At 41.8% G+C, this 23,847-nt stretch overlaps 1 protein-coding gene across 4 annotated transcripts in view; it reads right to left on the reverse strand.

Moving 5' to 3' along the window:
• Nucleotides 1-23,847, reverse strand: part of csmd3b (CUB and Sushi multiple domains 3b) — a 927,060-nt gene that overhangs the window by 209,418 nt on the left and 693,795 nt on the right. For all 4 annotated transcript variants that reach the window (XM_069920534.1, XM_069920535.1, XM_069920537.1 and 1 more), the window contains 3 exons: nt 23,095-23,219; nt 20,039-20,135; nt 713-817 (listed from right to left, as the gene is read on the reverse strand). In XM_069920534.1, coding sequence (XP_069776635.1) covers nt 713-817; nt 20,039-20,135; nt 23,095-23,219 — 327 coding nt within the window. The remainder of the gene's footprint in view (nt 1-712; nt 818-20,038; nt 20,136-23,094; nt 23,220-23,847) is intronic.

A 23,847-nucleotide genomic window follows, 5' to 3' on the forward strand; every position in this document is an offset into this window, starting at 1 on the left:
TATTTTTTTATGTATCAGTAGGAGAGAAGTGCAGAGGAAACCAATTCTTGACTGCTTCACAGGGAAGGGGGCCCATAAACTTTGAGCATTGTCTGAGAGCTGGAAAAAAAAGGTTGAGAATGGCTGTTCAACATTTCTTAATGTATTTTTTTTTAACTTGGTTTAAATGGAAAAGGGAACTGGAAGAGTGGTAAGGGGCTGTGATGGTGATAATAGTGCCTGCTGAGGAGACGGTGAACATAAACCTTTTGCTCAATTCCAGTCCAATGTTATGTTTGGTAACATGGAACCCTGTGAGGACTGGCTTTAAATTCAAAATTCATGGTTTTCCATAACTTTTGTCATCACACACCCACTCTGTACTGTAGAAGGCAGAATGCGCATGAATTAAAATGCCTCAGACCTCACGGAATTTCTGATGGATATTTCCCTTGATCTCTCTCTACTATCCATTTGTGCTCAAATTAAAATTTGTTCCTGAATATCCAAATGTCTGTGAGGAGAAAAACAGGTATTAAGAGACAGGGGAAAATAATGATAAAATTAAAGATACTCTGTAAATAAAGATCAAATTGCCTCACAATAGCTCAGCAGAAACAATACTGTGGAAATGATATCAGAACTTTAGAGAGGTAGGAAATTGTCAGAAGGGTAAAATGAAGATGAAATGTCAGAAGAGCTGAACAGAGGCCACAGACCATCACTACATTACCTGTATACTCGAGATGAAAGCCTGCGGCTGAAATACTGATGTCTGACTGAAAGTTTAGGTACAAATTATTGGATGTGCTGTTGAGGAGCTTTGGTATTGTTGTGCCTGAGGGTGAAATAAAAGTTCAAAGATGTTAGTGTGTAAGTCCCTTACTTTTCAACCAGTATGTGTTCATAATTTTGTATATATTTCACTCTCTGTTTTTGCCAATATTCTTCTCAGACAGATGTGGGTATGAATACAGCAACAAATAGAAAATATTAAGAAGTAGACACGGTGATTGAAGTAAAAGCACAATGCTGGAGAAACTTAGCAGGTCAAACAGTGTCCTTGATATAGCAAAGGTTAAAAATACTGACGTTTCGGGCTTGAGCCCTTCATCAAGTTAAGGAAAATGCTGGCAGGTGTCCAAATAAAAAGGTGAGGGGGTGGCATGAGGGAGGAGCATGGAAACAAAATTGGAGAAGAGAAGGGCACAGCAGAAATCAAAAGGAGGAGGGTGAAAAGAAATGGAAGGGGGTGGAGACCTAAGGGAAGGAAGACGGGGGAAGGGAGAGCAGGATAGCAGAAACCTTAAAAGCCAATGTCAATGCCATACAATTGGAGAGTGTCCAGACAGAAATTCAGGTGTTGTTCCTCTAAATTGCAGGTGATCATGGCGGAATAGTACATGAAGCCAGAGAGAGACATGTGAGTATGGGAGAGGGACACAGAACTGAAATGGTCCTTGTCACCAGTGCAAACAGAGCAAAGGTGATCATCAAAATGATCTCGCAATCTGTGCCCAGTCTCTCTGATGTAGAGAAGGCCACAAAGTGAGCACCAGATGCAGTAAATCAATGTTTAAATGGAAAATATTCCTGAATTGGCATCCAAACTCACCAGATCTTTTGGAGCCTGCATATATTGTAATAATTGCCGATTTTATTCACAGCTAAATGCTTGTGTTTCTGTTTGCAGTATTTATGCTGCATATGCTTGCATTGAGCCAGTTAATTAAAGGACAAGGATAGGAGAAATTATCACTTGTGAATGTTGTTGACTTAGAGTAATTAAGTTTTACAGAATGGAAGCAGGCTCTTTGGCCAAACTCATCCCATCTAAGCTAGTCCCATTTTCCTGCATTTGATTCACATCTCCCTTGCCCTTTCCTATCCATGCACTTGTTCAAATGTCTTTGAAATGACATAATTGTATTTGATTCTAACATTTCGTCTGACTATATAAACACTAATTTCTTGCCCCTCGAGTTCTTTCAAATCTTCCACCCCTGAACGGCACTATGGAAAAAGCTGTGATTATTCACATTATCATCTTCCTTTGTGATTTTAGTCTTCAGTGCCCCAGGGATAAAAGGCTTAGACTCTCTAGCCTATCTTTTAACAGAAGTCCACTTACCCTGCTACATATTTGTAAATTTTTTTTGTGTCCTTTCCAAATTCATGAAATCCTTGATGTGCCAAGACAACCAGAACTGCACATGATTCCAAATGTGCCCTTACCACCATCCTGTACAGTGTTACATGATGTCCTGACCCTTGCACTCAATGCCCGGACTGATGAAATGTGTCTCATGCCTTCTTCATTATCCTGTGGGCCTGTGCTGTCATTTTCAAGGATCTATACTGTATATCTGTATCCCTAGGTCTTTCTGCTTTACAACAATCCCCAAGTCTCTACAATTCACATTGCAAGTCCCACCCTGGTTTGCCTGAACAAAATTCCACACCTTACATTTATCTAAATTTAGCCCCATCTGACATTCTTCGGATAATTAGATACATTAGGCACTTTCAGGTGGCCAATTGCCCTGCATGTAAAGCTGCATGTTTAGGCAATATGCGGCTGTTTTGAGGCCACCTGAATGTGCAGGAGGTGCTCTTGAGGCGAGGTACGTGGTAGTGACGTCGTCAGCCTGAGATACCTGGCACGAATTTTGAAGCACATTGTCCAAACAGGCTAGTGAAGATTCAGTCATTTTGTTTAACAATGAAGGGAAACAGTGCATTTGAACAATGGCTCCAAGAAAGGCTAGTAACTGGTCTGAAGAAGAGGTAAGACTGCTTCTAGACCATCTGACTCAGGAATCCCAGGAAAAGGAGCTCACTGGGACAGTTAGGGATGGTCCCACTTTTGAGCGGCTGTCTGGAGTGCTCGCAGCACAAGGGCACAAGCGCAGTAAAAATCAGGTGGTCACGAAGTTGAAGAACATGAGGAAGGAATTCCACACAGTCCTGGACCACAACAGGAGCGGTGGCAATGGGCGCAAGGAGTGGCAATACTTCGACCAGTGCCCCACTCTCTGGGGGGCTAGCTGCTCAGCTACTCCCTTGAATGTAGCCAGTGCTCTGGAGTCCTCTGAATCCCCAGAGCTCATCTCTGAGGGATCTCAGGGTTCACCCAACGGCAATGGAGGAAACATGCTGGTCCAGGAGGAGGAGGCCACCGCCGAGGACCCGGCAGCCATGGATTTGGATGCTTCCAAGAGAGGAAGCACAGAGGTCACTGTCCCTGGAAGTGGTGAGGCGGCACTCTCAACAGAGAACACAGGTACAGTAGCATTGAGGTTGTGTTTATGGAGAAGCACCAAAGTCCAATGCTGATGCACTTTTCCTGTTCCCACCCACAGCCTCTGGTCCCAGACGCAAGCGCCAGCGACTGACGAAGGGGCAGGTTCGCACGAAGGAGCTGCAGGAAATTATGTTGGCACTTGACAGGGAGGACAGCGTGCAGAGGAGGCGCTGGATCACGAAAGAGTCATGCTTGCCGACCAGAGGGAGGAAAAGGAAACAACGCGCCGCTCCGAAGTGGAGAAGCTTGTCCACTCGATGTCTGAGTTTGCAGCTTCCCTGTGGGGAATGGACAGGCAGTCAGTCATCTTCAACAGATTGGTCACGCGATTGGAGGCCTCCCCATCCCCACAGTCAAATGGTCAGCCTCATCCCATGTACCTGGCCCCTCCATCCAGCATGCCATTCCATTCCACACCAGTGCATCACAGTAGTGGACGCTTTGGCATGAGTGAGATGCTGGGGTCCAGGACAGATTCCTCATTCCCCCCCCCCCCCAAACTCTTTCCTCTCAATGCTGGAATGAGGTTTGTATCGGATTAAACATCCTTAATACTGCTAACTCACTGTTCACTTTTGTTGTTCCTGAAGCCCCTCATAAGTGCAATGTTCTGTGCAACACTTTAAGGATGTAAACATTCAGCAGTGAGATGCTATGGTGCCGGGTGGTTGTGTTTGTTGTGTTTACTGTTTTAATGTTTGATCTGCTGTGTTCAAGTGTGGAGTGGATTTGCACCGTTATTTGTCTATTCCATAGTTTCCTTCAAGTTTAAGAATGATGTGAAATGTTAACGTTGAGATATCTACCTCAGATATTTATGAGGCATTGTGATTTCTCAAAGAACGTCTTCTATAAAATTTTATTGAATTTTAGACAAGCACACAAGTCACAAGTTTCATTTATATGCACCTGTTCATTCGTGAGAGCACATAACATGCCAGGCAGCAGGTTCATGTCACCACATTGGGTGGGGAGGGTGGTGGGGGGTACAACTTGTGGAAATGGGGAGCTGGGTATCAGGGACACACCCTTACAGGATGGACATGATGGCAGAATGGATGGCCTAGTGCCCATGGCCCTGCTGATCAGCACAATCTGTGCTATTGGGTGCAGGACCATCTGCTTCAACCAATGTCCACTCTGAAGGGAAGTCTTCCTTGTTAATCTCACATATATTGTGCAGTACACAGCAGGCAAACACAACATCTGGGACTAAGGCGGTAGAGATATCTAGGTGCTTGGACAGGCATCGCCAGCGGCCTTTTGGTGTCCAAATGCATGTTCCACCACTATCCTTGCTGAATTAAGGGCCTTGTTAAATCTTTGCTGATCCTGATCCAGTATTTGGTGCTGAGTGAACCCCTTCACCAGCCAGCTTCTTAGGGGGTATGCCGCATCACCCACAAGATGCGCTAGAATCTCCACTCCCTCAACATCCTTGGACACCTGCAGGCACAATGATGCAGACATGTAGTTAATTCATGCAATTGAACATTGTCACAGCCACCGTGCATAACATTTGAAACATGGAGCGTTGAAGGGTGAACACTCGCGTCATGTGGGAAGAGGTATCCACCCTGGTCCTCAGCTTTTCTATACAGAGGAGAGTTGGCAAGCGGTCGGGCATCATGCGGGCAGCCCAACCACCCCACAAACACATCTGAGAAGCTGTTCTTTTCTTTCTTTGGCTTGGCTTCGCAGATGAAGATTTATGGAGGGGTATGTCCACGTTTGCTGCAGGCTCGTTGGTGACTGACAAGTCCGATGTGGGACAGACAGGCACGGTTGCAGCGGGTGCAAGGGAAAATTGGTTGGTTGGGGTTGGGTGTTGGGTTTTTCCTCCTTTGTCTTTTGTCAGTGAGGTGGGCTCTGTGGTCTTCTTCAAAGGAGGTTGCAGCCCGCCGAACTGTGAGGTGCCAAGATGCACGGTTGGAGGCGAGATCAGCCCACTGGCGGTGGTCAATGTGGCAGGCACCAAGAGATTTATTTAAGCAGTCCTAGTACCTCTTCTTTGGTGCACCTCTGTCTCAATGGCCAGTGGAGAGCTCGCCATATAACACGTTCTTGGGAAGGCGATGGTCCTCCATTCTGGAGACGTGACCCACCCAGCGCAGTTGGGTCTTCAGCAGCGTGAATTCGATGTTTGTGGACTCTGCCAGCTCGAGTACTTCAATGTTGGTGATGAAGTCATTCCAATGAATGTTGAGGATGGAGTGGAGACAGCGCTGATGGAAGCGTTCTAGGAGCCCTAGGTGATGCCGGTAGAGGACCCATGACTCGGAGCCGAACAGGAGCATGGGTATGACAACGGCTCTGTACACGCTGATCTTTGTGTGTTTCTTCAGGTGGTTGTTTTTCCACACTCTTTTGTGTAGTCTTCCAAAGGCGCTATTTGCCTTGACGAATCTGTTGTCTATCTCTTTGTCAATCTTTGCATCAGATGAAATGGTGCAGCGGAGGTAGGTAAACTGGTTGACCGTTTTGAGTTCTGTGTGCCCAATGGAGATGTGGGGGGGCTGGTAGTCATGGTGGGGAGCTGACTGATGGAGGACCTCAGTTTTCTTCAGGCTGACTGCCAAGCCAAACATTTTGGCAGTTTCCACAACACAGTACGTCATGCGCTGGAGAGCTGGCTCTGAATGGGCAACTAAAGCGGCAACATCTGCAAAGTGTAGTTCACAGACAAGTTGCTCTTGTGTCTTGGTGTGAGCTTGCAGGCGCCTCAGATTGAAGAGACTGCCATCCGTGCGGTACCGGATGTAAACAGTGTCTTCATTGTTGAGGTCTTTCATGGCTGTAATATGAATGGAAATCACAGTGGAAATCACACAGTGAAGTTATAGTCATTTGAAATGTGATGTGATGTAAATCAATAGAGGCTTAACTCACCAGAATCTGTGGTCAACCACCGCTTACAGAACCACCGAATGCCACCCTTTGCGATTGTAGTAGGCTGCAGCATCCACGCTGGGTGTGATCATTGGAATGTGTGACCAATCAATGGCACCAGCACACGTTGGGTATCTCCTTTGGGTGAAGATATCAATGATCTCCTGGAAACGTGTTCCAATTGGCAGGGAGGTGAAACATTTACCGAAGAACTTCCTCAAGGCGGCAGTCACCTCTTGCACCACCATGCACACGGTGCTGACGCCTATTCCAAAGATGGTACTGATGGATTGATACTCACAAGGGGTGGCATACCATCACAAGGCCACAGCTAATCAAAGTCGAGGCTCCAATGGTCGCTGCAAGTCCAGACTATGTGGCTTCAGGTGAGGTTCTATGAGTTCTAGCACGAAGTGAAAGGTGCCACGTGACATACGAAAGTGTCTGCTCCACTCAGCATCATCAAATTTGGTGAGGACATTATTCCAGAACTCAGCACCCTGCGGTCGGTTCAACCTCCAGAGAGACCGACGTGTCACCATAGCTAATTGACTGACCAGCAGCATTCGCCTTTGTCTGTGGTGCTTACACTCCATGCACCTTTCAACCACTAACTGCTGTCTTCTTGCCCTCAACCTTTGCAGGAACCTTCTCCTGATTGCACCCATATGATCTTCAGATCTCAAGGATGATTGAAGAGCTTCAACAGCACAAATAGCCTTACCAAGGATCTGCCGTATCTCATTCTGAACACTCAGAAATGCTGAAATAATCATCATTATGTCTCCTGCCTGCACAGGGTCTGCCATCATCCTCTGTTCCTTCTTGTTGCGCTCAAAATGGCATCACGTCAGTGGGTGGGATCACAGCTGACACTGGGCAGGAGCCGGAGTGTGCTCAGAGCCGCACCTGGTGCAGCTGTGTTCTTCAGGTGGCCAGCGTTGCACTTTAAATGCTGCCACCTGAACGGCAATTTAAAAGGCCGCTCCTGCTTCTTCAGGTGCATTCTTAGCATAGAATGCTAAGGTGGATCACGATCCACTTTCTTTATTGTCCATTGCACCACCAACTTTCATGTCAACTGCAAACTTACTAAACATGTCACCTGTATTCTTATCCAGATCATTAATATAATTGATGAACAACAATGGATGCAGTATTAATCTCTATGACATACCACTTGTCACAGGCCTCTCGTCAGAAAACAATCTCCACCATAATCCCCTTCCATCAAGCTAGTTGAGTATCCTGTTTGCAAGCTTGCCCAAGAAACAATCTTATAGACTAGCCTACCATGCAGTAATTTGTCAAAGCCTTTTCTACATTCCATGTAGACAATGTCCGCTGCTCTGCTCTCTCCATTCTTTTTCATCACCTCCACATAAAACTCAATAACATTTCTGAGGCATTATTACCCCAGCACAAAGTCATGTTAACCATTTCTAATCAATCCATGCATTTTGAAATTCTGAGGGATCCTGTCTCCGAAAATTTTCAAGATGTTACCTTATAAACTTCAAATAAAAGCACAACTTTCACCACTGGCTCCTCAGCCATGGCTAGAGATGAATCAAATATCTCTGCCAGGCGTCCCACAATGTCCTAGGAGATATATCGCCAAGCTTCATGGATTTATCTACCTTAAAAAAATGTATGACCCCAGCGTCTTTTCCTTTTTAAAAATGACTTTCTTCTCAATATCACTATTTACTTCTTTGAGTTCCCCAGCCTCCATGTCTTTCTCCATGGTAAATATGATGACCTCGATCATCATCAGTAGCTCCACCATGTGGAAGTTTCAGGGGTTTTATTCTCTCCCTCATTATATTTGTGGCCTTAATATGCTCTCTGGATTCTCAACATTATCTGCCAAAAGTATCTCATATCCCCTCTTTTCCCAAAAGATTTCCATCTTAAGCAGACTCTTACATCCCCTGTGGTCTTCATGGGAGTTACTTGATTCCATCTTGATATACCTGGCTTGTTCTTAACTAGAGCCTCAATAGATCTGGCCATCCAGGGTTCCCAATTCTTTCTGGTCTTGTTCTTCACTCTAACAGGAATACGCTGTTTCTGAACTCTCCCTGCATCTCTTTTCATTTGCCACATGTTCCCTTACCAGCAAACAACATCTCCCAATTCACTTTTACAAGTTTTTGTTTAATGCCATCACAATTAGCCTTGACCTAATTTAGAACTTTAAATTGTGGTCCTGCCTGATCTTTATCTCAAGCTATTTAAAATCAAAGAGAATTATGGTCTCTGGTCCCAAAGTGCTCCTTTACTTACACTTCAATCAACTGTATTCCCTTGCTTCCAAAGACAAAGTCTGGTATTGCACCTTCTCTAGTTGGGCCATCCACATCTTGTTTGAGAAACTTTCCTGGAAACATTTAATCAATTCTGCCCCATTCATACCCTTTACACTGCAGAGAGGCATGGTCAAGATGAGGGTAGTTGAAATCACCTACTAATAATAGGTAATTCGTACAGATGTCTACCATCCACCTACAAAACTGCCCTTCTAATTCCTGTTGAGAATTGGGATGCCAATAGGACAATTCCTTCAAAGTGATCATCAAATTCTTATTTCTATTTTTAATCCATATAGCTTCACTGGATGATATCCCAAGGATATATTCTCTTAGTGTAACTGTGATGTTCATCTCATTGAAACATAACTCAATTTCCTCTTATCTGCACTTCTATCACATCTGTACCCTGGTATACTGAATTGGCAGTCCTGACCCTCAGCTATGTTTTAATATCCCAGTCCCATGTACTCATCTACACCCTGAGATCATCTGTCTTACCTTTCAAAATAAATACACTAAAGTCTGTCAGACTTTCCTTCCTCTCTGATTTGGCCCTACCTGTCCTCTCTGCAGAACTTACTCACTTTGACATTTAAATTTGTCTCATTTTTCTCATCTGCTGATGCCTTGCATTGCACCCCACTACCAGACATTTTAATCCTCCCTGGTAACACTAGTTTATCTTGCTGGTGTCTTTCCATTTCAGGTCCAACCATTCTATTTTGTTCAGGTCTCTGCTTTCCTTGAAGCCCTCCCTTCTGCACTGGTTTCTTCAGCATGGATTTAGCTGTATTATCTTCCTATTCTCTGCCTTGCTAGCTCTTGACACCAGGAGTTGTACTGACATTACAATCCAGGAGGTCCTGCATTTTAAATTATAATGAAGGGATAGGTTATGACTCCATCTTGTCCAACTTTGACAGAATTAGTGACTCCTAACAAAATCTTCACACATTTTCCAAATGAATTCAACATTATTGATATTGGTGATTGAATCTCCATATCAATTTTGATCAATGAAAAGCTATAAATTACAGATGCTATCAAAATGATCTGGTTTACTCAAACCTAATTCATGGAGGTATTCATCCTTTGATTATGAGGTAATACAACTAGGACTAGATCGAAGTTTGTACCTTCTTCTCTCTGTGACTGATGGAATTGGCATTGGAAAAAAGTATAACATTGCTTGTTTAAGGCCCAGTTAATTTTCTTACCTACATGAGTAAGCTGTAAAACTGGCTGATGTACTGACAACACCCGTTTTGCTCTGCAATTATGCCCTGCCCATTTTCACCATTGTGGTTCCAGCAACCTTTCACAATGGAGTTTAATGAATGTGAATGTGAGTTACACACATCAAAAAAGTTCAAGCTCTCTCTCAGCTAATTAGGAGATAAGATGACAGGCACTTGCACAGGGGAGGCTAAAATTGGTGAAGTGTTCCGACATCGACTTCACTTCTGGAGAGTGTGTGGATCCGGTGTGGGATTCATCAGTCATCTTAAAAATGGAAAGGAATAAGTCATCCTTGCCCTGAGGATAACTTACTTCCTCAGAGAATGCAGCAGTTTAGAATTTGGCATTCTCCAGATATCAGCTGAGGACAAAATGGTAAAATGTCTTAATGACAATCACTAACTTGGCTTTCTTGGATTCCTTCTTATTTTCTGCAAGCAAAGTAAATATTCTTGATTGAATTATTTCTCGGGATGCTGATACCCCTTTCTATCTAGTATTAATTCTTCTCAACCATCGGTGTTTCAAATTTTCATGGAAACATTACAGGAGGCTTGGACAAATTAGTTCTACTATCAAAAAATAATGCTCCCATAAGAGCAAATGCCACTTTACATAAAGTCTTATAATCTAACACTGATTCATTTTTCTCATGAATTTGTCTCTAGTCTATACAGTGAAAGTCTACACTAGCTGAAATCCTTCAGGAAATATGTGGGAGAAAATTCATAGACAAATGCAAGTTTCTCATGACATACTCAATTAATGAAGGAGCAAGGATTTATACCCCAATAAGGCAGAAAACAATCAGGGCTTCACCTACTTACTTTTGCATTCAGATTGTCCAGACTCAATAATGAATCCAACAATGGAGTAAGCAGTGAGATCTTTTTGGCACCTAACCAGTTCATCTTGGGCATCCGCCTTTCACTGCAGACCACTGCGATACAGGATATTCCGAAGTGGGAACAGTTGATAACAGTTGGTCATTCCTATCAGAACTCTTGACAATCATTCAGCCCAATATGTTATCAGTATAAGTTTATTTTCCCTGAACAACTCCCAGACTCTTACTAATCCGGTTTAATTGATTTGTTTCTCCAAAGTATGCAATAAATATATTCACATTTTTATGGATAGTGAGTATTCTCAAAGGCTCCAGAAAATGTGTGAGTGATGTTAATGTCTCCAACTCAACAAGCTTATAAACATGACCAATAGTTCATATTATATGTTTTTGTCTGAAAGTTTGTGGTATTCATTTTACAGTGCCAACTGTTCCTGTTAGTAGCAAACTTGTCAAGGTTATGGATCTAAGTTCTATGCTTGTTGATTACATTCCAGGTTGACACTTCAGTAAGGGATTACAGTGCTGTCAGATATAGCCCTTCAAATCCAACTTCAAACTGAGGTTATAAAAGGTGGTGCACTACAATTATTATTATCTCCAGTGCCCAATTATTTATCGAGCACTCAACACCTTAAAATTATTTGGCCATTATTATCCTTTCTATGGGAATTTGTTGAGCACAGGAACTTGCTACGTTTATTTTATAACAGCAATTACCACATTTCCAAGTACTCATGGCTGGATCGATCCTCCACAATCTTCACCAGACCAAACCTTCCAGAATATGCTTTTTTCAACTGATCAATGTGCAGTGAATGTTTATGGAGCCATAAACCAAAGAAGCAGGCCATTCAATCTCTCATGTCTATCAAGTGCCTGACCATAGTAATCCCATTTACCTACACCTGATATATGGCCATTGATGCATGGAAATTCAAGTGTAATTCAGATACTTTTTTTTAAATGTTGGAGACATGTCTGCTTCAACCAACTCCTCTTGCATTCCAGATTCTACCCAACCAGGTCCCACTTCAGTCTCTAGTGCACCAAGGAAAACAAACCCTCCCCATAGCAGTTTCTTCTCAGAAATGAAATGTTCCACCATCAGAGCACTAAGACCATAAGACCTCAGAGCATAAATAACCTATTCAGCCCTTTGAGTCTGCTCGCTATTTAATCATGAGCTGATCCATTTTCCCCACTGCCTGGCCTTCTCCCAATAACCTTTGATGCCCTGGCTAATCAAGAAACTTAAATACACCCATTGACCTGGCCTCCACAACTGCCTGAGGCAATAAGTTGCACAGATTTACCACCCTCTCGCTGAATAAATTCTTCTGCATCTTTGTTTGAAGCGGACACCCTTCAAGCCTGAAATTGTGCCCTCAAGTTCTAGATCTAGACTCTCCTATGATGGGAAACAACAATTTTCCATCTACTCTGTCCACTCCTTTCAACTATCAAAATGTTTCAAGAGTTCTTTCATCATTCTCCTAAATTCTAACAAGTACAGGTCAAGAGACATCAAAAATTCCTCGTAAGATGATCCTTTCATTCTCAGAATTATACTTGTGAACCTCCTCTGAACCGTCTCCAATGTCAACACATCCTTTCTTAAATGAGTTACCCAAAACTGCTCCCAATGCTCCAAGTGAGATCTCATCAGTGTCTTATAAAGCCTCAACATCACATCCCTGCTTTTACATTCTATTCCTCTCTCTTGAAATGAATGCCAGCATGGCATTTGCCTTCTTCACCATGACTCAACATCCAAGTTTATCTTCAGGCTATCCTGCACGAGGACCCTAAGTTCCCTTAGAATCTCACCATTAAAAACTATAGTCTGCCTGTTTATTTTTTTCTGCCATAATGCATCACTGTACACTTTACAATGTTATACTTCATTTGCCACTTCTCCGTCCATTCTCCTTCATCTGTGTATATCCTTTTGTAGCCTCCCTATTTCCTCACACAACCTGCTCCTCCACCTACTTTCATGTCTCTGCAAACTTGGTCATAAATGCATTATTCATTCTATTTGCTGTATAATTACTATAAAGCAAAAAAGAAGTGCTCCAACATCAAACCCTGTGGAACACTATTAGCAACTGGCAGCCAACCACAATGTCATCCTGGTATTCCACCTCTCTGTTTCCCACCAATCAGCCAATGCTCTACCTTTGCTAATATGTTTCCTGTTATAACAGAGGCTCTTACCTTATTAAGTAGACTCATCTGCAACACCTTGTCAAAGGCATTCTGAAAAGCCAAATACACAACATCCACTGCATCTCCTTTATCTGGCTTGCTTGTCATTTATTTAAAGAATTCCAATAGGTTTATTGAGGATTTTTTCCCTTAAGGAAACCACGGTGATTTTGGCCTATCTTGTCATGTTCCTCCAAATACTCCACAACCTCACCCTTGACAATTGACTCCAACATCTTCCAACCACTGACGTCAGGCTAACCGGTCTATAAATTCCTTTCTGCTACATCCCTCCCTTCTTGAAAAGTGAGGTGACATCTACAATTTTCCATTTCTCCGGGAACATAACAGAATCTATTGATTCTTGAAAAATCATTACCAATGCCTGCACAATTTCTACCACTCCTTCTTTCAGAACATGGGGGTGCACTCCATCTGATCCAGGAGACTTTGCCACACATAGGCCATTCAGCATTCTGAGTACCTTCTCCTTGAAATAGTAACTACATTCACTTCCCTTTCCTGATACCCTTTGATATCTTGCACACTGCTATATCTTCTACAGTGAAGTCTGATGCAAAATATACCTATACACCTATAAATGTGTGGCTCACTATGACAACAACACTGTCTACAAAATCACTGATGATACCATGTTAATGGAATGTATCAAAAGGAGCGATGAGTAGGCATACAGGAAGGAGGCTGAAACCTTGATTGGATGTTGTAACAAGCTCACAATCACTGACACACAACCAAGGAGCTTATTGTTGACTTCAGGAAGGGAAAACCAGAGGTGTATGATCCAGTGATCACTGGAGGATTGGAGGTGGAGAGGGTGAGAAATTTTAAGTTCATTGGAGTCACTATCTCAGAGGATCTTTCCTGGACCAAACACACTCATGGCATCATGAAAAAAAAAGCATGTCAGGACCTCTACTTCCTCAGAAGTTTGCAAAGGTTTGGTGTGACATCAGAAACTCTGGATAGTTTCTACAGATGGATGGTGGAAAAGGTGCTGATCAGCTGCATGGGAACACCAATACCTCTCAGCATAAAGCCCTACAAAAGGCAGTGGACAAAGCCCAGGACATCATAGGCAAAACTGTCCGGACCATCATGAAAATTTACAGGGATTATCAAGGATCCACATCACCCAGCACATGCTCTGTTCTCGCTGCTACCATTGCAAAAAGAGGTCTAGGTGCCACAAGACTCACACCACCAGGTTCAGGAATAACTGTTACCCCTCCATCATCAAACTCAACCAGGAACTTATTTAATAGCTCTTACTTTTGCAATATTGAGGTTTTTTTTGTATTGCAGTCAGTTTGCTTACATTTATTTATATGTGTACATTGAGTACAGATTGTTTTTGCACTAACTAATAAGTGTTAATTCTGCCTCACCCTCAGGTTTGTATGGAATGTCAAGTAACCTTTATTTATCTTTCACATCTTGCTCACACGGTAAAGACAAGATAGCATTTCTCCAGGACCATGAAGTATATTTACATAATTATACATTAGAATAGAAATTAAACACATTCAAATATTAAGATGCATACAGTCGAAGTCCACAGAACATTATCCACATATGTTCTGGAAATTCTTGGGGGACAAAACTGTTGCCCAATCTGGACATAAGGACCTGAGTGCTATGATACCTCCTACCAGATGGCAGAAGGGAGAACACTTGATATGAGGGGTGTGTCGAGTCCTTCAGAATGTTTATTGTTTTTCACCTGGATTGAGTGTTGTAGATATTCTTCATGGTAGAATGGGAGCCCCCAGTGATCTTTTGCGCTGACCACTATCCTCTGCAGCGTCTTCAAGTCAAGTCAAGTCACCTTTATTTCTTATTTATACCATGCTTGCACAGTTAAGACAAGATAGCTTTTCTCCAGTAACATAGAGCATATTTGCATAAATATAGGTTAGAATAGAAATTCAACACATTTAAAATATTAAGATGCATGCAGTAACAATCCATGGAACCAAATCCGCAAATGTCCTGGGAGTTCAGGAGTCTGATGGGTTTGGGGAGAAAGCTCTTGCCCAATCTGGATGTTCAGGCCAGAGTGCTTCAGTATCTCCTACCCTATGGCAGAAGGGAGAACAGTTTACTTGAGGGGTGTGTGGAGTCTTCACAATGTTTATTGCTTTTTGCCTAAATCGAGTATTGTAGATGTCCTTCATGGTAGGAAGAGAGCCCCAATGATCTTTTCTGCTGATTTCACAATCCTCTGCAGTCTAAAGTGGTACAGCTTCTAAACCAGGTGGTGGCGTAGTTGCACAAGATGCTCTCAATACTTCCTCTGTAGAATGTAGTGAGGGTGGAGGGTGGGAGATGAACTTTCCTCAGCCTTTGCAGGAAGTAGAGGCGTTGCTGGGCTTTCTTGGCTATAGAGCTGGTGTTCAGGGACCAGGTGTGATTCTCTGCCGTGCACTCCAAGGAACTTGGCATGTATGTCATGTATGGACATACATTGACAATACATTTAAATTTTCAACTTTAAAAAATATTCATTTAGTTCCTCTGCCATATCCTTGTGTCCAATTATTATTTCTCCAGCGTCATTTTCTACTGGTTCTAGATCGACTCTCACCTCTCTTTTACTCTTTGTATACTTGAAGTTTTTTCTATTCACTTTGGTGTTATTTGCTAGCTTGCTTTTATATTCATCTTTTCCCTCATGAGGTTTTTAGTTACCTTCTGTATTTTAAAAAAAATTGCCCGTTATCTATCTTCCCACTAATATTTGCTTCCTTGTCTGCTTTTGTTTGCTTTTACGTTGACTTTAACTTTAAATCTGAAATCTGCATCTTGTCAGCCACACTTGTGATATTTTTCCTTTAGAATATTTCCGCTTTTTTTAATATGTATTTATCTTGCATCTTCCTCATTTTTTGCAGAAATGCCATTCATTGCTGCTTTGCCATCTTCCCTACTAGTGCCCCCTTCCAATCTACTTTGGCCAATCCCTCTCTCATGGTAATGTAATTCCCTTTACTCCACTGAAATATCAACACTTTGGACTTTAGTTTCTACTTGTTAAATCTCAAATTGAATTCAATCATATTGTGATCACTTCCCCCTCATTGTTCCTTTACTCTAAGCTCTCTAATTAGATTTATTGTCAGAGTATATAGATGACATCACATACAACCCTGAGATACGTTTTCCTGCAGGTGGGGCAGGATTACCACTTATTATTAGTGCAAAAACAAACTGTAAATGGTGCATACATGTAAACATATAAATAAATGTAAAAGCCAATTCTGCAATACAGGGAGGAGAGAAAAAAAATAAAATACAAAAGTAAAAGTCCCTGATTGAGATTGTTGTTGAGGAGCTGCTGTTCCTGAACCTGGTGGTGTGAGTCTTGAGGTATCAATACCTCTTTCCTGAGGGTACCATCAGGAACAGAGCATGTGCTGAGTTATGTGTATCTTTGATTTCTGCTGCTGCTCTCCAATGGCAGCGTTCCCTTTATATTTTCTCGATGATGGGAAGGGGTTCGCGTGTGACATCCATCCCTGGTCCACTACATTTTGCAGGGCTTTGCACTCAGAGGTATTGGTGTCCCCATACCAGACAATGATGCAGCTGGTCAGCACACTTTCCACCTCTTACCTGTAGAAATTAGCCAGGGTTTCTGGTGTCATACCAAATTCCTGAGGAATTAGAGGCACTTTCTTCACAATACCATTTGTGTGCTGGGTCCAGGAAAGATCCTGCAGGATAGTCACTCTCAAGTACTTAAGTTTTCTCACCTTCTCCCCTTCTGATACCCTGATGATCAGTGGATGCACACATCTGATTTTCCCTTCTTGAAGTCAACAATCAACTTCTTGGTTTGGTGACATTGAGTGAGGTTATTCTTGGTGCAACATTTGGCCAAGTTTTCAATCTCAATCCTGTATATTAACTCATTGGCTCTTTTTATATAACCCACTACCATGAATTTATCGATGGTCTTGTTATTTTACTGATCCACACAGTCAGTTATAAAGTGAGTAGACCAGGGGGTTACTCCTGTGGTGCTCCAGTTCTGATGGAGATTGTGGAGGAGATTTTCTTACTGATTGTGGTTTGTAGGTGAGGACATCAAGGATCCAATTAGGCCCTAGGTCTTGGAGTTTGCTGATCAGTTTTGAAAGGACAATGGTGTTAAATGTCGAACTGTAGTTGATAAAGATCATCCTAATGTATGCATCTTTGCTGTCTGGGTGTTCCACCCCTTTGTGTGGAGCCAGACAAATGGTATCTGCCATAGACCTGTTGCTACCTCTGGTGTATTACACAGCACCCAATCCAGTACAGCCTATCCCCTAAGGGGCATATCAACAAGCTGTACTAAAAAGCCATCTTGTAGGTTTCTACAAATTCTTTTCTAGAGACTCATCGCCAATTTCAGTTTCCCAATCTACTTGCTCATTAAGATCCGCCAAGACTACCATAATATTGCCCTTCACACATGCCTTTCCTATTTGCTGTTGTAATTTGTTTCCACTTCCCAGCTACTGTTTGGAGATATGTGTATAACTGCCAACACTGTCTTTCTACACTTGTCATTTCTTAACTCAACCTACAATTATTCAATAGCTTCTGATCCTTTGTCACTTCTTTCTAATGATTTAATGTTATTCCTTGCCAAGAGAGCCACACCACCACCTCTGCTTACTTGACTTTCCTTTCTATACTCTGTGTATCCGAGGTCACTAATTTCCCAATGACATCCATCATTCAACCACGACTCTGTGATGGCCGCAACATTTTACCTGCCAATACGTAGCTGTACTACAAGATCATCCACTTTATTTCTTACGCTATGTCCTTTTAAATGCAAAAACTTTATTTGTTACTTCTGACACTGTGTCCCTATTTCATTATAATTCATTCCACTGTCTGCAATTTTGCCCTATCTGCATGTCCTTCCATACAAAATCCCTACCTGCTGCGTCTACTTGGGCACCAACAGCCTCTTCACTTTGGTTCCCATCCCCCTGCAAATCAAGCTGAAACTCTTCCATCACAACAACATTAACAAATCTCCCTCGCAGGATATTGGTTCCTCATCAAGTTCAGGTGCAATACTTGTATAGGTCACCCCTTCCCCAGAAAAGGTTCCAATGATTGGAGAACTTGAAACTCTGCTCCATTTTTTTACCCACTCATTTGTTTGCGCTGTCTTCCTTTTCTGACCCTCCCTAGCTCGTGGCACCGGGAGTAATCCTGAGATGACCAGCTCTTCAGCCTCTTTCCTAACTCCCTAAACTTACTTTGCCGAACCTCTACCCCACTCCTGCCTAAGTCATTGGTACCAATATGTACCACAACCTCCAGCTGCTTACCCTCCCTTTTAAGAATATCCTGCACCTGCTCAGAGACATCCACGACCCGAGCATCCAGAATGCAACACACTATCCTGGAGTTACTTTTGTGGATGCAGAATCTTGGACCATTTCCCCTGACTATTGAGTTGCCTATGACTATGGCTCTACCTGACTTCACCCTTCCCTTCTAAGACTCAGAGCCAACCACAGTGAAAATTTTCTGGATGCTCTCTTGCCCAGATAGGTCATTCATCTCAGAAGAATGCAAAGCTGTAAATTATTGCTGAGGAGTACCTTGCACCGCCTTCATGCTCCCTTTCCCCTTCCTAACTATCATCCAGCTACCTCCCTCCTGCCTCCTCGGTGTGATTGGATCTCTGAACTCCTATCCATCAGCCCCTCAAGCTCCCTAATGATCCAGAGTTCATCCAGCTCTAAATTCAATTCCTGAACACAGTCTTAAGGAGCTGCAGTTGGATGCATTTGCAGATGAAGTCAATGGGGATACTATTGGCTTCCCTTACTCATTCTGTCAGCAGAGCATGTCATTGCCTTGCTGCCATTCCACTCTCTATTAAAGAGGAAAGAGTTGGACAAACCTGTCCTTACCTTGCCTCAACTCCTAAACTTCCACCTCAGTCTCTCTCACCAAAGCCTCTCGAATAAAATGCTCAAATATTCACACCTACACTGGCTCTCTCAAACCAAAGCCGCAAATTCCCACACCTACACTGGGCCTTTCAATCCAAAGCCTTAAATTCCTCCTCCTATACTGGGCTTCTCACACAATCACTTCCCAACTTGACCATACCTTCCTTTGATTGACTGTAGCTAATTAGCCAATGAAGAAATTTAAACAAGCACTTATCTCTCCCGTTACTTTTTAAATGCTTCTCCTCTCATTCACAATCCCATTCTCGCAGTCCCTGAGGAGACCCGCAAAACAATCTTTTTTAATTTCTTCTCCCCCACCTATGAAGCTCTCTCACTCTGTGGATCGATTGGCCTGCTGTTGACCCTTAGGCACAATCCTGGTAAATCTTTGCATCTCAATATTTTCCAGCTGTGGCCTCATCAAAGTTGCAGTTATAACAAAAACCTCCATGATCTTGTATTCCATGCCTTGGCAAATAAAAACAAATAACCTGCTTACCTTCTTCACCACATTCCCTACCTTTGCGGCACCAATAGGAGTTTTTGGACTTGGACACCAAAATCTGCCTCTCAATATTTCCTACAGGCTGACTATTCCAGTCCTCCTAAAATCCACAACTAACACTTAGCAGGATTAAATTCCACCTGCCGTTGCTCTGACTAAATTGCCTGTGAATCAATTTCATTCTTATTTTCCTTTGTCCTCAATTTTCATTGCTATTAGAAGAATTCAAATCTCAGAGTAATCAGATTGAAGCTTGTTGCAACATGCATGTATTGGAATTTAAAGATCTTCAAATAATACTTTACACACATATGAACCCAAAAAGGAAGAAGTTGATTAAGTCATCTGCCAAATGCGCATCGATAGCTTTTGCTACCTCTTTTGACAAATGAAACAAATAACATATTGGATAAAATAATAACTAGGCAAAGACTCCAAAATACGGAAACAAAACCCAAAAATTTGGTTCTTATTGGTGAGATAATCTGAAATAGATCACATATTTGAAAAAAAAACATGATCATTAATGAACCATGATTGGCTAAAAATTAAAGTCAACATTTTTGGTTATCTTATCTAAGATTTAAGTGGTAAGTGTAAATTATGCAATTGCAATTTCGAGGAACCTCCAGTCACTGACATTTCTTGATTAATGCATTTTGTGTCATTCAAGTAGCAATGAACGAATCATAATAAATATTGCAATTTTATTTTCTGAATGTAGTTAATGTAAATTTGTCTTATTCAGCTTCTTACCTGAAAAGCTTCCCAGTCGTGGAGCATTAATATCAATTCCATCAAAGAAATCCAGTGAGTCCCAGTTATGTTCAGTTGCAAAGCTTATTACTTGAATCTGACGGGAATAAATATATTTATTTAGAAGACTTCTCATTGAAAGTGTATGATCCTAAGAAAATCTTTGACGTACAAAATTAAAAATCGACCAAAAGGAAAATTGTTAAAAATGAATAAAATGTAAGGATATAAAATACACGATACAATTAAAAAGCAAACAAATGAGAAATATACAGCATCAAAAAGGGACGCTCATTCCAAGATTCAAATAACCCAACATTGCAGAAATCTTGTGAAATAACCAGAGTCGGCGCCAAGGGGGGGGGGCATCTGCGGACATTGCCACCCTAAGCGAAGTGCCATGCCCCCATATGATCTCAGCCATTGCTCGCCATCAGTCTAGTGTCTAGCTTGATGCATACTAGTGACTCTTCACCCACCTCCGGCTGCATCACTAGCATGTGTCAAGCATCAGGTGACATGACGCAATAAAAGCGGCGCCCTCTTCTCCTACATCGACAGGTAGGTCCCAGTGTCCAATAACACCCCCCCCCCTCCACCCTTGCTGAACTAACCACTAAGCCAGTGGTTCTCAAACTTTTTCTTTCCACTCACATAGCATTGGTGCTCTGTGATTAGAAAGGGATTGCTTAAGGTGGTATGTGAGTGGGAAGGGAAGGTTAAGAATCCCTGCTGTAGACCTAATTGTTACTGAAGTATTTTGCTTGAGAAAAATTGTCATTGGCCCATTTCCTTTGGAGTTATGAAACTGTGAACATAATGAGTCAATGAGTTATGATTAAAACAATGGTTTTCAAACTTTTTTCTTTCCACCTACATAGCATCTTAGCAATCCCTTACTAATCACAGAACACCTATGGCATAGGGAATACTTAAAGTGGTACATGAATAGAAAAAATAGGTTGAGAATCACTGCTCAAAGCGTTCCACTGCGCCCCCCTCTAACATGCTAATGCCCCCCTCTGATATCTGTTCTGGCACTGACCCTGCAGATGTTGTGATTGTACCCAAAATACCCAAAATGCTGGTGAAGCTCGACAGGTCCCACAGCCTCCATAGGTGGCAAAAATCTAACACCCATGTTTCAGGCCTAAATCCTTTGTCAAGATATGAGCAGAAAGCAGACAGGCATCTGAATACAAAGGTGGTGGGAGGAGGGAAGAAGGGGCAGGTGAGCAACACAGGCCAACATGCAAGATGCCGGAGATGGTCATGGGTAGGATGGTAGAAGAGAAAAGCTGAAAGTTGATCAGGAGAGGGGTGTAACTCTGTGAATGCAGAGCTGGAGGAAACAGCAAGATAGGGCATGAGAGAGAGAGATGGGGCAGGGAGCTGGAAGAAAGGGATAGAGAAAGAAAGAGATGGGGTGATGTTAACAGAAAAGTTGATATTTAATGCATAAAGCTTGGAGGAATATAGAAAGTACAAGGGTGAAATTAAAAAGGAAATTAAGAGAAAGGCAAATTAAAAATACCTTGGCAATCATGTCAATAAAAAACAAAGATGTTCAATGAATACTTGAAAGGAAAGAGGACAAGAAAGGTAAGAGTTGTCCATTTGAGATCTTTAAAATTGAATGAATAACTGGACATGAATAAAATGTCCAGACCAAGAAATGAAGCAAATGGCACAGGCTTTGATTATCGTTGTCCAATTTTCCAAGTGGGATCAAGGCTAGCAGGATAATTATAAGGTTTTGTTGTTTATGAAAGAAAGATAGAGACCAAATAGCTATAGGCCTGACAGCACAACAGAGATGGTTGAGAGTCCTTCAGAGAGATGGTATAAATAAGCATCTTAAGAGGCACTGATTAATTCAAACAAGCCTGTTAAGAGAAAGTAACGACAAAATAACTCAATTGAATATGAGGGGGAAGTCACAAATATTTATGATGTGGGTAGAGTATTTGATGTAGAATATGTGCATTTGACTAAAAAAAATACTTCTTATTTGATGTGGATGCTTCATGAAAGTACAAGATTCTTGAGATGTGGCAAAAGCAATAGAGGAGTCCAGGACATGATAGAACAACTTCAAGATTGAAGGGCACTCAATCAAAACAGAGATATGGAGGAATTTCGTTAGCTAGAGAGTTGAACATCTGGAATTTGTTGCAAAAGTGGCTGTGGAGGCCAAGTCACTGGGTGTATTTAAGGTAGAGATTGAGTAGTATCTGAATAGTCAAGGTATCCAGGATGATGGGGAGAAGGCAGGGAAGTGGGACTGAGTGGGAGAATGGATCAGCTCATGATAGATTGGGTGAATAGCCTACTTCTGGTCCTATGCCTGATAGTCTTATGGCTCCATGGGAAAGTGAAAGCTAGGTTAAAAATTGGGAGAGCGTGGTAGAAATCAAAAGGGAAAGATCAAGTGACTGGTTAACTGTATGCACTTGGGTGACTCACATTTTGGTCACTTAACTTTCCTGCTTTGTTAAAATTCTTTGCATTACCAATAATTATGTTTGCTACAAAAATAACTTTTTAAATGGCAGGATGATATCAGTGGGCTGGTTCGCTGTGGACAGAAGAGGCCAATGGGATTCAGTCCATTTGTGGTGTTAGGACGAGAGAATTGTGGCAAGTTTTCACTCTGTCACCGCACCATGTGAAATATCCAACATCAGAGGCAGGTGGGAAAATGCCAACAAAGAGAGCCCAGCATGTTTGAGATATGTGTATTTATCCAGCAAGTCCAAATTCAATGTCATTTGCACAAAAATCTGCGATTAATTCGTCATGGAGAGGATGGCCTTTTCTTAAATGTTTTCATCCTTTTGATCTTTAAGAATGTTAAGAGTGTTCATCATTTTATGCATTTCAGGTTTGCCGCATTCTCTTTTCACTTTAGTATGAATCCAGGAAATTCCAGCAGTGTTTTCATGTCACATCAATACTTATGCAATCCAAACCAAGTTAAAGCAAATGCCTCAAATCTCAAGAATTGGATTAGATACAAGTAAATAAAACAAGCAATGTAAAAAGAATGTCCTTACTTGTACGCCAGCGCCTTCCGGCACTGTGATTTTCCAGATGCAGTTCAAATTGTTGTCATACGGATCAGGATAGCTTGGAGACAGGATGCTCCCTCTGCGTTTAGTTAAAGTTCCACCACAGGGCACTGAAAGAAAATGGAATCAGTGCAAATGAAGAGAAATATGCACAGGGCAAAAATGACATGTTGCTACTTGACAACAGCTTAGTGAGGATTTATTAAAAGAGCAATGAATAATAGAATAATTTTAATATCTAGAGAGATGCAACTAACATTTGGAACACTGTAATGTATTCTCTTTGAATAGTTATAAGCACAGCATAAATAGACTGTTTTCTGGAGAATAAAGTCTATGTTGCAGAGCAAGTCCTTGGAATTCATCTTTGTTATATTTAGCAATCAACTTCATACACTGTTAAAGATATTATTTGAGTACACAGATGCTGTTCAACTTACGATAATCTGACTTTAGATTGTTTTGAATTTATGACGGTTATTATCACTATATTTTATGATTAAAAATTGTTTTTTCATTGTGGAATAAAAAAGTTTTCAGCATTTAATTATAATACAGGCTGTGTATTAAATAGATTTGCCCAACTTTAGGCTATGATAAGTATTGTGAGGACATTTAAGAAGGCTAGGCGAGGCTATGATGTTCAGTAATTGCAGTACAGTAATCTTTTTTGTCTTGCAATTTTTCTGCTCACGATTGGTTGACCAGAATACAACCCCATATTAAGTTGAGGAGCAT

This window comes from Narcine bancroftii, chromosome 2 (assembly GCF_036971445.1).
Source record: "Narcine bancroftii isolate sNarBan1 chromosome 2, sNarBan1.hap1, whole genome shotgun sequence".
Taxonomy (NCBI): domain Eukaryota; kingdom Metazoa; phylum Chordata; class Chondrichthyes; order Torpediniformes; family Narcinidae; genus Narcine; species Narcine bancroftii.